General features: G+C 45.6%; 1 protein-coding gene across 2 annotated transcripts in view; it reads right to left on the bottom strand.

Annotated features, from left to right (window-relative positions):
• The window catches only part of CENPJ (centromere protein J), a 36,068-nt gene that overhangs the window by 18,319 nt on the left and 1,747 nt on the right, over nucleotides 1–16,002 (bottom strand). Inside the window, exons 2-5 of one of the 2 annotated variants that reach the window (XM_050927736.1) lie at nucleotides 8,537–9,088; nucleotides 6,676–6,830; nucleotides 3,463–3,586; nucleotides 2,701–2,848 (exon numbers count right to left, since the gene is read on the bottom strand). In XM_050927736.1, coding sequence (XP_050783693.1) covers nucleotides 2,701–2,848; nucleotides 3,463–3,586; nucleotides 6,676–6,830; nucleotides 8,537–8,546 — 437 coding nt within the window. In that variant the 5' untranslated portion in view covers nucleotides 8,547–9,088. Of the gene's footprint in view, nucleotides 1–2,700; nucleotides 2,849–3,462; nucleotides 3,587–6,675; nucleotides 6,831–8,385; nucleotides 8,496–8,536; nucleotides 9,089–16,002 lie in introns of those variants that run through there. The other variant, XM_050927725.1, reaches the window with a different exon arrangement.

Raw genomic sequence — 16,002 nt, 5'->3', positions numbered from 1 at the left:
ATTTACGTATCCAGTGGCAAAGCTAAGGCTATTTAATTTAAATAATATGCTAGATTACCACTGATTCTCAAAGACAAGCACAATGATATTACAGTAGAACCTCAGAGTTACGGACACCTCAGGAATGGAGGTTCTTAACTCTGAATAAAATGCAGCTCCAGCAGTTCACACTCCGGGCCAGTTTCTAGAGGCAGCTACCTTACCGGGCAAGCCTGTCCCCATCTCGACTGGGATTGGGAGGGAGATTGAGGGGTGTTGGTGGTGGTGATGATGAAAACAGAGCATATTCCCTCTCAGCCGGTGGGAGGTGGTGAAAACAGCTTCCTCCTCCCCTCCGGCTGGGGGAGAGGGTGCAAACAGCACCCAGGGCTTATAAGAAAGCAGTGCAGACCCCAGTGCGGCTTCTGCCCAGCTGCCTTGGGCTGGCAGCAGAGGTTCACAGCTTTGCCTGCAAATCTCAGCATCTTCACTTCCTAGCAGTAGGTTGGTGTCCTGCATATGGGGTTAGGGGAAGGGACAGGCAGCCCAGATGGCCCTACCTTTAAGATACAATGCACAGTACAGTATTTGCTTTTTTTTTTTGTCTCTGCTGCTTCCTAATTGGTTACTTCTGGTTTCACATGATGTTCGGCTGACCAGTCAGTCCGTAACTCTGGTGTTCACATCTTTGAGGTTCTACTGTACTTTATCACATTTGTTTTAAGTAACCAAGAAAGGCACATGTGACGCATGGCTAGAAAAGGTTAAACATCCTGCAGAATAAATAACCCACAGAAGACATGTGGGGAGATAATTTGTGGTTTTGTGTATTTACATACATATGAGTAGGGTGGACAATGTAATCAACAGTCCCTGTCTATGCTGTACTCTGATAATTCAGAGGTCAAAAGAATATCCTATCGTGTAAATTAATTGTAAACATAGGATATCTCAGTATTCATCTCTCTTTGAAATGTACTGCGACTGGTGGAGGAACAAGCAAACCCTTATGTTAATTCATATAGCTAAGTACCCGTGATAGACCTCCTTCAAAGTCATCCTAATGACCTTTTGTTCCCTGAGGAATTTATCAAAAGACATGAAATTGTATAAAAGATCCTTGGGTCCTGATTCGGTCATCTCAGATCTGCTTAGACTTCATCAGGGGAAGTTTGAGTTGCAAGACTGAAGTCCCAGTTATTCTGGTATGCACTGAATATGAGATTTGGAGATTGGACTGTGACCTACGAACTGAATTCTAAAGGAACTCTTTGCAACTACAAAGCTCACCATCTCTTCTGTAAATCTGAACCTCAGTGAATTGAACTCATGTATGTATATTGATATTTTAACCATACTCTCTTTTGTTCTTTAATAAATTTTAGTTTAGTTAATAAGAATTGGCTGTAGCATGTATTTGGGTAAGCTCTGAAACATTCATTAACCTGGGAGGTAACGTGTCCGATCCTTTGGGATTGGTAGAACCTTTTCTTTTATATAATGAAATAAGATTTACAGAAATTTTCATCATATTTCACATGGGTACGTGGATGAAGGCCTGAGGCTGCATCACTTTAAGGGAATTGTGTTGTTTGGACTTCTGAGTAACCAGTGAGGTAATAAAGAAGCTGTTTTATGCTGGCTTGGTAAATCTAGGTATTCCAATATCCACCAGCTTTATGGGGATTGTCTGCCCCATTTTTTGCAGTTCACCCTAACTAAGTGACCACAGTTGGCTCCCCACTAGGGCCCTAGTCACAGCACATCTAAATCTTGCTGCTGCTTCTTACACTTGATGTCAAAGATCTTATCCTTCCACTATGCCAAACCCTTATCCAGGCCCTGGTCAAGTTCCAAATGCCTACTCTGCTATAAACACCCATGGCTGGCCCATGTCAGCTGACTCAAGCTCATGGGGTTCAGGCCACAGGGCTATAAAATTGCAGTGTAGATGTGCAAGGGTTGGGAGGGGTCCCAGATCCCAGGTGACAACCTGAGCCCAGACATCTACACTGCAATTTTATAGCCCCGCAAGCTACAGTCAACTGACATAGGCCAACTGCCATTGTTAAGGTCATCTTCCTAGCCTGTCACTCTGACTACATCACCCCTCCTCTTTCACTTCAAACACAGACTTCCTGTCCATGCTTTCAAGGACACGCACAATTTAGCCCTGTTCTATTTAACCTTATGTTCATTTTGGTTTCACTTCATCAGTAATGCTAGTCTTTACCACTCATTAGTTCATTTTACACCCCCTTCCCTGCCCCCGCACACGAGAGACTCCCTATCAAAATGTATAAAGCCATCACCTTATCCTCTTCCACATCTCTCCTTCAGACTCACCTCTGCCATGATGCTTACAGAAAAAGGCCATCTGATAATGGCTATGCCAGAGGAAGTTGTAATGAGCCAATCCAGTAGCAGTAATCACAACTATAGTTGTGCACACAGTAAAGCTATGCCAAAACATGATTTTGGTTTACCATTACCTTATCCCTACACATTTATTTCATCCACCTGTTATGCCACACCATAATTTAGGGGCAGGGACTTCTTTTGCCATATCTCTGTCTAATGCCTATCATAGTGGGGGCCCACTTGGTTAAAATTTAATAGTTGTATTGAGTAGTATCTAGAAGCCCCAACCATTTTCAGTCAGGTCTTAGAACTTGGTCAAAAAAGATTGGATAACACTATTACTTATAAGCTTATATTTACCTTTCCTCTATGTTAGCTGCTTGTAAGCATTTTCTTCCATTGGAACTTTCAGACAAATCTATATTTCTTGAATATAAATGATCAGCATCACTGTCTTCACCTCCAACAGACTTTTCCATCTTTTGTTTTGGACACCAAGTGCTTTCTCCTATTAAATGATGGATATGTGTCTTTTTTTCTAATGTGAAACCAGTTTTCAGCTTGTACTTTAAAAACCAGGAACAACATTCAGAGGCAATTCACAGATTACAAAGTCAAAAGGGACTATCGTTATTACCCAGTCTGACCTGGGTAACACAAAGCCATGAGACTTCCCTCAATTAATTCCTGTTTTAACTAGAGTATCTTTTAGAACATCTAATCTTGAATTAAAAATTTCCAGCATTGGAGAATCCACCACAACTCTTGATAGTTGTTCCAACGGATACTTACAGTCATTTAAAAATTATGTTGTCGACCTATCACTATTTTTCTGTCTTTTCTATTTAGACTAAGTTCTCCAAGGCAAGGGCCCTATCATGCTATGTGTTTGTACAGCACCAAACACAACAAGAACCCAGTCCTAGTTGAGGTGTTTGGATGCGACCATAATATGAATGTTGATTAGTAGTTTTAAAAATATTTTAAATAATGCAGTGTTTACCTGGGACTAATCCAGTATTTTTGTGATATTGTGTGAAACAGTACTCAACATTTTAAATAGAATATTAAAATTAAAGTGTTCCATTTCCTTAAGTCTGTATGCTTTAATTCTCCACTTACCAGGGAGTCCTTGATGGCCAGATACCAAGATAAGTAGTTTCTTTTGCTCTTCCATAAGCCTTTGAAGTTGTTCCATCTGTTGCTTCTTCAGCTGTTCTTGTTTCTGCTGTTGTATTTCTTTTAGCTTTATCAAGCATAAAAATCAAGTGTGTTTGAAGTCAACAGTTTTCTTAGAATCTGAGAATAACTAGCATGAAATGCTTTTTATATTTCTTGCCTGAAGATGCTTTATTATAACAAGTGGCATTTGAACAGGATGTAAACAAGCTATGTTAAAACTAGGCCCTACACTCATTAATAGTACATTTTTAAACAAATTATACTGAAAGTATTTCTTCCAGTGACCAATTCTTTAATAGTTCCACTAGCCTTTAAATGGATCATAGAATCATAGACTATTAAGGGTGGAAGGGATCTCCGGAGGTCATCTAGACAAACTCCCCCGCTCAAAGCAGGGCCAATCCCCAGACAGATTTTTACCCCAGGTCCCTAAATGGCCCCCACAAGGGCTGAACTCACAACTCTGGGTTTAGCAGGCCAATGCTCAAACTATTCCTCCCTCCCTTGTAATTTAACCAACTTGTAAATTATATAGAAAACCCCACCCTGAAGACTTCGACTTTTTTTGAAAAATATTAAGATTTGGCTAATATTTACGTTTGTACTAGTATTTTTTTATTAAGACTTGAAACATCTAATGAAAATAAAATCCTTATCATAGGAATTCATCCTGTTGCTCATTTCTTATTTGCAGTCCCAATATAACATGTGACATCTCAGTTAGTTACAGAGGAAAAGGCTTTGATGCGACAGAGCAAATGAAAAACAAGAAGCGCTAAAGAATGCTTAGAGTCATAATGCCCCAGTGAGGCAAGGAAGTTTTATACTGATTAAAGTACAGAGGTACTAAGTGACTTAACCATGGGCCCCTAACTGCCACCCTTACATAATAGTGCCTTATTCCACAGGCAATCCCATTGAAAACAAAAATTACTTGCAAAAGTAAAATACTACTCAAACATAAATAGAGGTGACAAATCACACACACAGAGTTAGTGGTCAAGTTAATTCCGGGTCCTGACTCCAACTCATGTATTCCTACCACTATATTGTACCTCCTCACAAAGTGTTCTATTCTCATGCTGGTGTCTTCATTAAACAAACAGGAAAGTAACCACCTCCAAAACATATCACAACTCACGCACAGGTGCAGTCAGAATGGTTTCTAAGGGCTTGGCTACACTTGCGAGTTACAGCGCAATAAAGGAGCCCCGGGTGCACTAGCTCACTACCCGTCCACACTGGCAAGGCACGTAGAGCGCTCTGACTCCACGGCTACAGCGCTGCTGGTACTCCACCTTGGTGAGTGTAACAATGTTTGCTGTGCCCCCGTTGGAGCGCTGCAGCACCAATGTGAATAAGGTGTTGCATTATTGTGCTCTGATTGACCTCCAAAAAGGTCCCATAATCCCCTTAAGTCAAGTGGCCACTCTTGTCATTATTCTGAACTCGCTGTAGGAATGCTATAGGAATGCGGATATTCCCTTTCAAAGCTCCATTTCTGACAGCTGGCTGCTTATCTGCTCCGGGACAAAGGAATGCTGCTTGCTTTGATAGAGAGAGAGAGAGAGAGAAGGTCTGCTGCTGTCTGAATTTACAAGACAGCATGCTGACACGCTCTCAGCCCCACAAAAACCCACTCTCCCTCTCCACATACACACAACACACTCCCTGTCACACTCCACCCCACCTCCCCACATTTGAAAAACACGTTGCAGCCACTTGCATGCTGGGATAACTATCAAAATGCACTGCTCTTTTTGGCATTGCAAGAGCTGCTAATGTGGCCACATCAGTGCGCTTCCAGCTGAGAGCATAAACAATTGGCAGCGTTTTCCCTGCTGCGGTCTCCAAAGGCTGGTTTAACTCCCAGTGCTTTACAACTGCAAGTGTAGCCATGCCCTAAATAGAACATCAATGCTTTTAAAGAGGCATAAGGTGCTCTTTAAACCATCAACAATTCCTCTTTAAATATCAACATCAAAATTACATATAGTCTTTGCACCTCACCATTATTCCATATTGGTGATGTATTCATTTACTTATTCATATGTAAAATACTTTTGAAAAAAAAAAACAAAACAGTTTTTGAGATGAGTTGTGACATTTTGATCTGGAGTGTCTCATTTTATTTTCAATGTTATCAAAGAGGGCTTTGTTTTCATAATAATCTGACTCCAATACTTTATCTACCTAACCCAAATTAACCAAAATTATAATCAAATAGCAATTTAAATAGCTTCCAAAAGCTGCACATTCCTTTATTCCTCATTCATCTTTAGTGAAGAAGTATTGTACATAAAAAAAAAAAAAAGTGAAGTCTACTCCAGACTCAAAAGATTCATTTTCTGTTCACAAATTTTATCTGGATTATCCATGTCTGGTTTTATAATCTTTTCCCTCATCTAACTTTGACAAACTTAAAAAAAATAAGCTGTTAGTGCATGTCCAAACAAAGCTATGCACCCAGTATGTGATCACATTTAGGTGATGTATTCAGCTGTATGACTCAATCCTAAGGTCCCTGATCCTGCCATGGCATCTACATCAGTGCAGCCCTAGGCCCACACAGCGGCAGAGTATGTCAGTTCAGGACCAGGGTATTGGTTTGGCTTCTTCCTCGCCAGATGCAAAACTATTCAGATGGAGAGAGATTTTAAAGCCAAATATATTGGTATATAAGTTTTCTAACGACTAACAGAATATTTTGCTATAGAAGAAATGGATAACAAAACTGAAAACCTTCACTGTGTCTCTTTAGCTTTCATATTTCCAATCACACTTAAGCATAACATTTTAGTATTACAGGTTTTTAAAACTGCATCATTTTGTCTCAACTTCAGTGGGACAGATGATGGAACATTCTAAAATAGCTGAACGAATAAATACACTTTCACTTAAAGCAATTCACTTTCAGAGTGGGACAAGGGTTTGGCCCTCAGTATTGAGTATTATGAAGAAGAGAGTGCTAGATTAATCATCTACTGTGATTTGGAATTCGCTCTTTAAACTAGCGTTGTTCTGAAAGCAAGCAATACCTCTTGCCATGTTTAGGTAGCTGCAGTCACCTTGCAATTAACAGAAGATGTAATTATAGACTACAACAAGAAATCCTAATGAACGCATGTCAAGAAAAAAAAATGGTTTTTTTACCTGTTCAAGCTTTTGTAGAAGTGGATCACTGTAATCTGCTTCATTCCGATCATCTACCTCATCACATACAGAGTCAGTTTTAGGGGCTTTCCACAGAGCAGGAGCATCTTTAAGTGTTAACATGGGTTTTTTCTTGACCAAGTGAAATGCTGCAACTGGAAAAGTTATTTCAGTTGTATTTAACTGAGGTCCACAGGGGCTGCCAGACTACAAGATTTGTTCTTCATGCATGGAGTCTTCACTTATAGAACTGCTGTTTGAAACATGCAGCATTTTAACTGGGTGACTTATAATATTTACAGTTCCAGATGACACTCTCTATTGGTTTTCAAAATATGGAAAGTAGGATTTAGTATGCCTCCAGAACAGGAAGTTTTGGACATCCAGTGTATGATAAAATTTTGTTCACTATTTAAATCTGCAGCAGTGCCCATCTGGAAAAATGTACTTCAATTTAATCTGTTATGCAAGCAGCAGTATAACCGGCAAAGTAACATGTTAGGTTTGGTTATCAACTTTAAAAAATATTTCCAGGTACTGAAAGTTACATGTAAAAAAGATAAAAAAAGCTGTTAAATGTACCTACAAATAATACATAAAATTGCTTACAATCCACTCAACATATTTATAAAACTGAATCCTCGTGTATTGCTCCAGTACAATAGAATCCACTTAAACAACCACTTGCTGAAGAATACACATTATATAAAGCAAAAGACAATGAAGCTTTTAAATTTAGTATCAATTGAAATCAAGTAAATGAACAACATTCCAAATATGCCAAAAGATGCAGCACATATAAGCAGTGAATCAAGTAACATATTTAGAGTGATGGAGCCCTATGAGTGGGAAGAGAAAAAAACTCTTCCCACTATGGTCCCCAAGAGTGGGAAGAGAAAAAACTCATTGAGGAGCTGCCAAGACGGCCCATTTGGCATTCATTTTAAGGCAGTGTTTAAAAAGTCCATCTAGATACGATGAATTTTACAGTTTCACTGAAAGTAAAACACTTAAAATCTTGCTCATTTTTTGAAAACACTTCATTCGGGTCCTAGTTTGTGTCTGCTCTTGTTCAAGGTACAACATATTCTTCAGCCTACACCCTGTTGCAACTTCTGAATTGCAACTGAACTGCAAACTGTTACAACAACGGAGCAAGACAGGGACAGGCGAGTTTCCACTCGGGCATTCATATCACAACCACAGGGGGCGACAGGCTTCCCCCTGTCGAGCCTGGACAATTCCAGCCATTTCCAATGGTTCTAAAGCGCACAAAGCGAACGCCCTTTTTTCCCCCACGAGAAGTCGACGCTTTTAACAGCTGTCTTTAGATGACCGTACAAGAGAGACCGTCTCCCTCTTGACAAACAGGACTTGACAGGTGGGACATCACACCACAGATTTGAAGCGGGCGGGCAGCAAGCCCCACATACACTCAACAGTGCAGCTGCTGGGAGGACAGAACAAACTACCGCGGCATTCGCCCTCATCGCCTGCAGCCTCTCCCTGGCCACGGGCCGATGTCCCTCTGCCCAACACGTCACGGGGCCCAACGCCTGCCCTGCCCTAGGGGCCTGCGTACCTCAGCATCACCCCCGTGAATAGTGAGGTGGGTACAACAGCCTCCCCCCGCCAGGGACCTCGCCCCTCCCTCGGACACCGGTGGGGGAGGGGGCGCGAGACAGCTGCTGCCCCCGCCCAACACCTCACCCGCGGCGCTGCGCACCGAGGCAGTTACTCCGCGCGACCCCCACTCAGGCACCGCTGAGCCGAGCCGAGCGCGGCCTACGTCTGGCTTCCTCATGCGCTACGCGACAGCAGCTCCTCGGCCCAGCGCCCCCCGCCAGCTCCCTTTACAAACCTGCCGCCATCGTGCCGCCTCCCAGCGCCACAGGCTGGACAATGCCGGGCCCGGGGCATTGTGGGAGTTGTAGTCCCAACTCGACGACTTCCTCTCCGGGCTGCGAGGGAGCCTTCGGCGTTTGAACTACAGCTCCCGAGAGCCTCGGCCAGCAGCCGGGACGTTATTGGGCTTCAATGGTAAATCTCGAGCTCCCCGCCCCCACCTTCCCGAGCCTGTGGCGGTTAGAGGGCGGGGCTGAATCCTCAGTCACCACCGCCTCCGTGGCCGCTAGAGCTCCTGGCTGTGTCTGGCCGAGGTCCCCGCCGCTTTCCCCTTCGGGCATTCGCTGCCAACCCCACAGGGCGACCCCTCCGCGCCTCCCAGGTGGCGAGGTGACTACGAGCGATGCTGAGTCTCTGGCTTTTAGGGGCCGAGGTTTCTCGGGGCTGCTGCCCGTGCCGCCGCCGCCAGCTCTGCAGGCTTGTTAAACAGCGTCACACACGTCATCATAAACGGAGGCGTGGGCCTGCCAGGGCGAACGAGGAGGCGTTAGAGTCGTGTTGGGATTCCCTTGAATGTGGGTGCGTGTTTGTTTAATAACAAGTCTTTGCCACTGGTGTCAGTTGAACAGGGGTGGGGAAGCAGGAGGGGGAAGGGCAGGAGTAAACAAAAGGGGAAGTGTTGGGCTTTGTAAGTTTCCCATTTGAGGCAGGTCTCTGAACACTTTTGGTCTCCAGGTAACAAGCCCGTTAGGTGACCAGCCCTCAGTTCCAGCAGCACGTGACTCACCATTGTGCACCTAGCAGCCAGTGGTATGTAACAGGCTGGGACTTGTCTCCACACCTTTGTATCAACGGAGAGAGTGGAACAATGGGTTCTGCTTTGCATGAACTAGATGCAGCTCTTTAATTCCTTGCTACTTGCCAATACTGGTCTTTACCTCAGTATATCTTAATTTCTTCCATATATCCTCCAACTCTGCTTCCTCCTAAATAGAGGTGAAATATAGGCAGAAGGGCATGTGGGGTCACATGGTGCCACAGGGCCCCCCCTGCAGAACAGCTGAGCTAGGCCTGCTTGAGGCGGAAGGGGAGGAACAGCTGGGAGCTGCTGCTGCTTTAACTCGATGGAGAGACAAGAACAGCTGGGAGCTGCACAGAAGGGCGGCTGCTTTCCAGAACAGGAAGGGCTCTCAGAAGAGTGGGGGGCTTGACTCCAGCTATTTGGGGGTTGCACCCAGGGCTCCACTGTGGTCGCAGCGCATCTGGGAGCCCCTGGCCCTTTAAATCACTGCCAGCACACCCAGCTGCTGCTGCTGCCCTGGGGCTTCGGCAGCAGGGCTCCGTCAGCGATTTAAAGGACCCAGGGCAGTAGCAGTGGCTAGAGCCCTGGGCCCTTTAAATTGCCACTTGAGCCCTGCTGCCAGAGCCCCAGGGTTGCCAGAGCCCCAGGGTAACAGTGGCAGCTGGGACCCCAAAGGTTCCATCCGTGGTTTAAAGGGCCTAGGGCTCTGCTGCGGTAGCCAGGGGCTTGCAGCAGCTGCCCTTTAAATCTCTGCCAGAGCCACCGCCACCCTAGGTCTCTGGCAGCAGGGCTCAGGCAGCGATTTAAAGGGTTCAGCGGTCCACTGCAGTAGCGGCGGCCAGAGCCCCCGGCCCTTTAAACGGCCCCTGAGTACTGAGGCACCAAACCACCTCTGCAGCTGGCAGCTCTGGCAGTGATTTAAAAGGCCCTGGGCTCTTAGCTGCCCATACCTGTGGTATCTCATGCAGACCGGACAAAGCACACGACCAATGTGGTTGCAGGCTGAATCAAATCCGTTTATTCACGGCTTTATTATATAGCCATTTGTTACAGTACATAACACTTAACACGCAGCACCAAACCATGTTAGAATCTTTCCTTATTGGACAGCGGGTAAATATCACGCACTTATCATTCATCTAATCATTACTGATTGGTTAATTGCAACGATGTAATCCCTGATTATATAAAGAGTGATTTATAGCCTTGTTCGCTTCTTTTTTATAGTCAGGCTTCTGTCTTGCCGGCGCTTTTCCAAGACAGCCCCACGCCAACCCTCCCTGAGAGCCCGGACACGACCCCGGTCCAGCACTGCACCTTTTCTACCCAGATCAGTATAGGGATGATAAATCCCTACACCTCCCCCTTTCTTTTCAAACAAGGCTGTGGCAATACGCATAAGGCTTTGTCATAATATATAAACAAAACAAGGAGCAAAAATAAGAAAAAGCAATATAATTATTAATAGATACAATTTAGTGTGTAACAGTGAAGTAAGCCAAGTTGGTTAACCAAAACTATTAAGCCAATCCCAAGGAGGATTCTATCCCTGGGTAAGTTTATACACATTATCCTGTAATGGCTGCAATAACGCACGTATAGAATGTGAGTGATCCGATGAGTTTATACAACACATACCTTCAAAATCCTCACAGCCACGTCCTTGCGCCAATAGCTGCTCGATTTTGCAAAACTGCATAACGTATACTATCTACATCTTACAACTTAATTAATGATTACAAGTTTCTAATTAAAGTCAGGAAAAAGGAAACGTAGATCCGGGATGGTATCGTCGTTTTCCGCTTCTATATCGGGGTCGTGTGGTTGCTCAGCACGTCCTTGGGTGAGCCACGGTCGAACCCACTTCGCGGGGATCCATCTGGGACCTGTAGTAGTAGAAAAACAGGCATAGCCCCTTCCCCATGTTAATAACTCTACAGGACCTTGCCATTTCTGATGTGTATAATCAAACCATCGAACCTGCGGGCGAGGCAGCAAGTGTTCTTGCCCTGTGGCACCAGTAATATGTCACGTGACCGGTGGGACGTTATGCGTCCCTACCTGTAACCAGTTAAGCACATATAGAGCCTTTGAAAGGCGAGCATGGGGTGTACGGGTTAATGGGTCAGCATCAGGGGAAACTCCCCCTTTTTGTTTTAATAAAAGAAGCTTTAAAGAGGCATGGGAACGTTCCACAATAGCTTGGCCGGTGGAATTGCCGGGGACACCGGTAACATGAGAGATACCCCATAAGGAAAGAAAGCGAGCTGTACGACGAGAAATATATCCAGCGCCATTATCCGTTTTTATGGATGCGGGGATGCCCATAACAGCAAAACAAGCCTGCCAATGTTTAATAACATCCCGAGAACCGGTACTGGCTAACGCTGTAGCCCACAGAAATCCTGAAAAGGTGTCCACCGTAACGTGAATATATTTAAGGGAGCCGAATTCAGGAAAAAGGGTAATATCAGTTTGCCAAATTTGCAAGGAAGACAAACCACGGGGATTAACGCCAGAGGCAAGGGAAGGAGGTAAAACATGTTGTTGACAACTAGGACAGGAGGCCACAAGGGCACGGGTGGTACTTAAAGGAAGCTTTGACGGGTTAGGGCATGGGCAGATTGGTGAAAAAACTCATGGGAAAGACGGGCCTGAGCAAAGGAATTAGGGACATGAACCAAGCCGACCAACCGGTCGATAAGGGCATTACCCTGTGCAAGACCATTAACAATACCAGAGTGACTACGAATGTGGGTAATAAAATAGGGACAAGAGCAGGCATCGAGTAAATGCCAAAGCTGGAGAAGAGCCCGTCATAACACAGGGTTAGGCACTTGCTTTAGGAGTGAGCGCTGTAAGCGACACGTTACACCAACTGCATAAAGGGAGTCGCTAACAATATTAAGAGGAATAGTGGGCCACTTAACAAAGGCACGAATAATAGCCTGGAATTCCAAAACCTGGAGAGACCCCTCAGTCACGACCAACTCATGATGCCAGGCACCGGCCGTGTGCCACAGAAGGCCGGCGCGGGCCATTTTGCCGCTGGCATCAGTAAACACAGTAAGCCCCTGAACAAGGGAAGATTGTCGCATGACCACCTTTTCTAAGGGAATTGTCACCGACAGGAGGCGGTGAGAGGGATAGTGATTAGTAAGACGGCCAGTATAACATAACAAAGCAACAGCAAAAGAAACATCATTAGCAAGAATGTGGGAGAGTAAAGGAGCATTAAAAGGTACATAAATAACATCAGGATCAGCGCCCGTAATTGTAACTGTACGGGCGCGGGCTGTCACAATAAGTGATGCAATGGCTTCCAATCGAGTGATAACTGTTTTGGAAAATTGAGAGGATGGGAAAATCCATTCGAGTCCGACGAGAGGGTCAGGTAGATCCGGAAGCCACTGAAAGAGCAGTGCTTCCAGGGAGGTCTCTCTGGAGAGAATCGCCAGGGACACAGGTGACCCCGGGAGAATGCGGCCGGAATACCGAAGCGTAATCTTATTGGCAATAGTGCAGAGGGCAACTTCATGTTGTGGTTGCAAGGAGCGAGGTTCAGCTGGATCACGGCCTCCTTTTAGAAGTTGAAGAAGGGGAGCCAGATCCTCATTAGAGATGCCACAAAGCCCACGGACCCACTGTAAGTCTCCGACCAGGCGTTGGACGTCATGCAGGTTGCGAATAGTGAGATTAATAGTCAGTTTTTGTGGTCGTATGATAGAGTTAGTAATGTGCATGCCTAGATATTAATAAGGCGCTTGCTGTTGAATTTTGTCCGGGGCTATGGTGAGGCCAGCAGATTGCAGCACGGAAGTGATTTCCAAAATTGCCGTCTTAGCATTAAGGGTTGCCCCCACGAAAAGAATATCATCCATATAATGATAAATAAGTCATTCGGGGTGTGTGCGACGGAGTGGCTTTAATGCTCAGGCCACATAAAGCTGACAAATAGTGGGTGAGTTTTTCATGCCCTGCGGAAGCAATGTCCACTGATATCGTTGAGCAGGTTCGGCTTTGTTTATAGAGAGAACCGAGAAAGCAAACTTGTCCTTGTCATTAGGATGGAGTGGAATTGTGAAGAAGCAATCCTTTAAATCGATTACAAGGAGAGGCCAATTACGAGGGAGCATCGTAGGGGTAGATAAGCCTGGTTGAAGGGCCCCCATGTCTTTTATGACCACATTTATTGCTCGTAAATCATGTAACAGGCGCCACTTTCCTGATTTTTTGGGAATGGTAAAAATTGGGGTATTCCAGGGGCTTAAGGAAGGTTCAAGGTGGCCCTTTTTAAGCTGTTCCTGGACCAATTCTTGTACACAGGCGAGCTTGTGAGCTGGCAGCGGCCATTGAGCGACCCATACCGGAGCAGAGGTTAACCATTCCAATTGCAGGATCGGCCACCCCTCAATGGCCGCTAAACAAAAGGGGAGTTATGTAATATAATTCCCCACTGACTTAAGCAATCACGACCTAACAGCCAGACGGGAGCAGAGAGAACGTAAGGACGTACCTTCGCTGTTGTAGCAGGGTCCTCGTCATCACAGATTGTAATATAGTAGGTACTGATGCGAGTGGGTTGGGTCCCCCCAATACCCCTGACCGAGGTCGTAGCATCTTGCAAGGGCCAAGAATCAGGCCAAAATTGGATTGGGACGATAGTCACATCGGCTCCAGTATCCAAGAGGGCTTCATGTCGTATTTGGCGGCCATCTGGGCCCTGTAGGCACACCACTCGCAAGGGTTTGCGTTGCGTTAATGTCATAGCAAGAGCTATCTGTGGGGAATCAGTAGATCCAAAACCATGAGGCCCACGTTCCATTGTTTTAGTTTTAGGGACAGAACTTTGAAATGGAACTAATTGAGCAATACGAGTACCAGCCACAATATTAACCGGAGGGAAAAGGGAACGGACCATTATTCCGATATTTCCGGTGTAATCCGCGTCAATAAGGCCAGGCTGTACGAAGAGTCCTTGTTTAGACATAGAGGAGCGGCCAATTAGGAGAGCACTAAGTCCGTATCCTAGAGGGCCATTTACTACGGAAGGGATGATTTGTACCTTATCGTTTTCCAATGTTATATCTGCTGCCGTGGCCAAGTCCACTCCGGCACTTCCTCGGGTGGCTCCTGTAAGGTATTCCAAACAACCGGTTTGGGGCTGGGGAACTCTTGTGTCTTCGCGCCCCCCCGGCGGGCGCTCCGTCTCCCGTTTCCCTGCAGCGGTGTGCCATCCTTTTTGAAACGAGATCGGCATTCGGACGCACGGTGCCCAAACTTGTCACAACGGTTACAAGTTCCCGCAAAAGCCTTTGTCGCATTATCGGTTTCCGTCCGTGTATTTTTATTCGGGCAGTCCCTTTTCATATGTCCCAGCTTTCCACATGCAAGACAAACTCCCGATGGGCGGGAAGGCTTACTGGACCTTACCAAGGGTCGAAGGACCACTGCCAGTGCTGACGCGTGAGCCTTTGCATGTATTTCCGCTTTGTTAGTTTCCTCGTATACTGATGCTCTGTTACAGGCTTCCACCATTTCTGTCAGGGAAGCAGTCTTTGGTAGGGTAGCCAAAATACGATGACAAATGGCATTGGCATTTTGTGTAGCGAGATCAAGTCCAACAGCTGCCTTTGCTTCGGCCGTTAAATTAGGGGAGCGATCTATCGCTTCTCTAAGTCGATCGAGAAACGTTGAATAAGGCTCGGAAGGAGCCTGGACAATTTTTGCGTACAGCGGGATCGGTTTACCCATCTGAGGTACATCCTTAAAAGCGGCCAGAGCCAGTCCTTGTGACTGTTGTAAAATCTGAGGATCAAGACGAGCTTGCCGTTGCGGGTCCACATAAACTCCAGTTCCCATAAGCATATTCTGAGTGGCATAACGCAGCGGATTGTCCTCAGACAAATCAATATTGCGTATGAGAGCCATTTCCACACGCTTTGACCAATTATCCTTCCACAATAGCCTTTGAGTGGGTGTTAGAAGCATATCAGCAAACTTTGACGAGTCATAAGGGCTCATAGCTTGTCCGACGAACATCTGCTCTATGAGGGACTGTACATATGGATTATTCATGCCGTAGGACATTATTGATTTTTGTGCCTCACGGACAAGTTTCCAGTCCAATGGTGCCCACTGTCGCCTAGCAGGATTGTTCGGGTCCGGTGTAATAACCGGGAAGGCATTAGGTAAGAATTCTCCTTCTATGTGGGCTTCCTTTATAAGTCCATGCCACCGCCGCACCGGATCCGGAGACCCAGGACTCACAGCATCAGAGGAATATGCTGGTGGCTTATTAATAAAGGGATTGTTAAGTTCCAGCGGCTTGCCCACAAAGGGGTTATCCCGCTCAGTACATCCCACATTACACCCCCAACGCCCGCAGCGACGACAGGGGGTGACAACATCACCCGAGGGTGGGGTTTTATTGGGCAGTTTAGTCTTATATGATCTCTGAAAACTAGACAAACCCGGCTCAGATATTTCGTGCAGGGTTTTTAATGTACGAGATTGCAGAGGATGGTCCTCCCCGACCATCTGGGACAATTTATTTAACATTTCTTGCAATTGATAACCCTGCCTTCTGATCTCCTCCTGGAATTCAACCGTCCCTGCATTGATGGCTTCCATTTTTTCCAAGGATTCATCTGGATCCTGAGGGAGCGGGACGGTGCTAG

Source organism: Gopherus flavomarginatus, chromosome 1 (genome assembly GCF_025201925.1).
Source record: "Gopherus flavomarginatus isolate rGopFla2 chromosome 1, rGopFla2.mat.asm, whole genome shotgun sequence".
Lineage (NCBI taxonomy): Eukaryota > Metazoa > Chordata > Testudines > Testudinidae > Gopherus > Gopherus flavomarginatus.
This window is presented reverse-complemented; position numbering and strand designations above follow the sequence as displayed.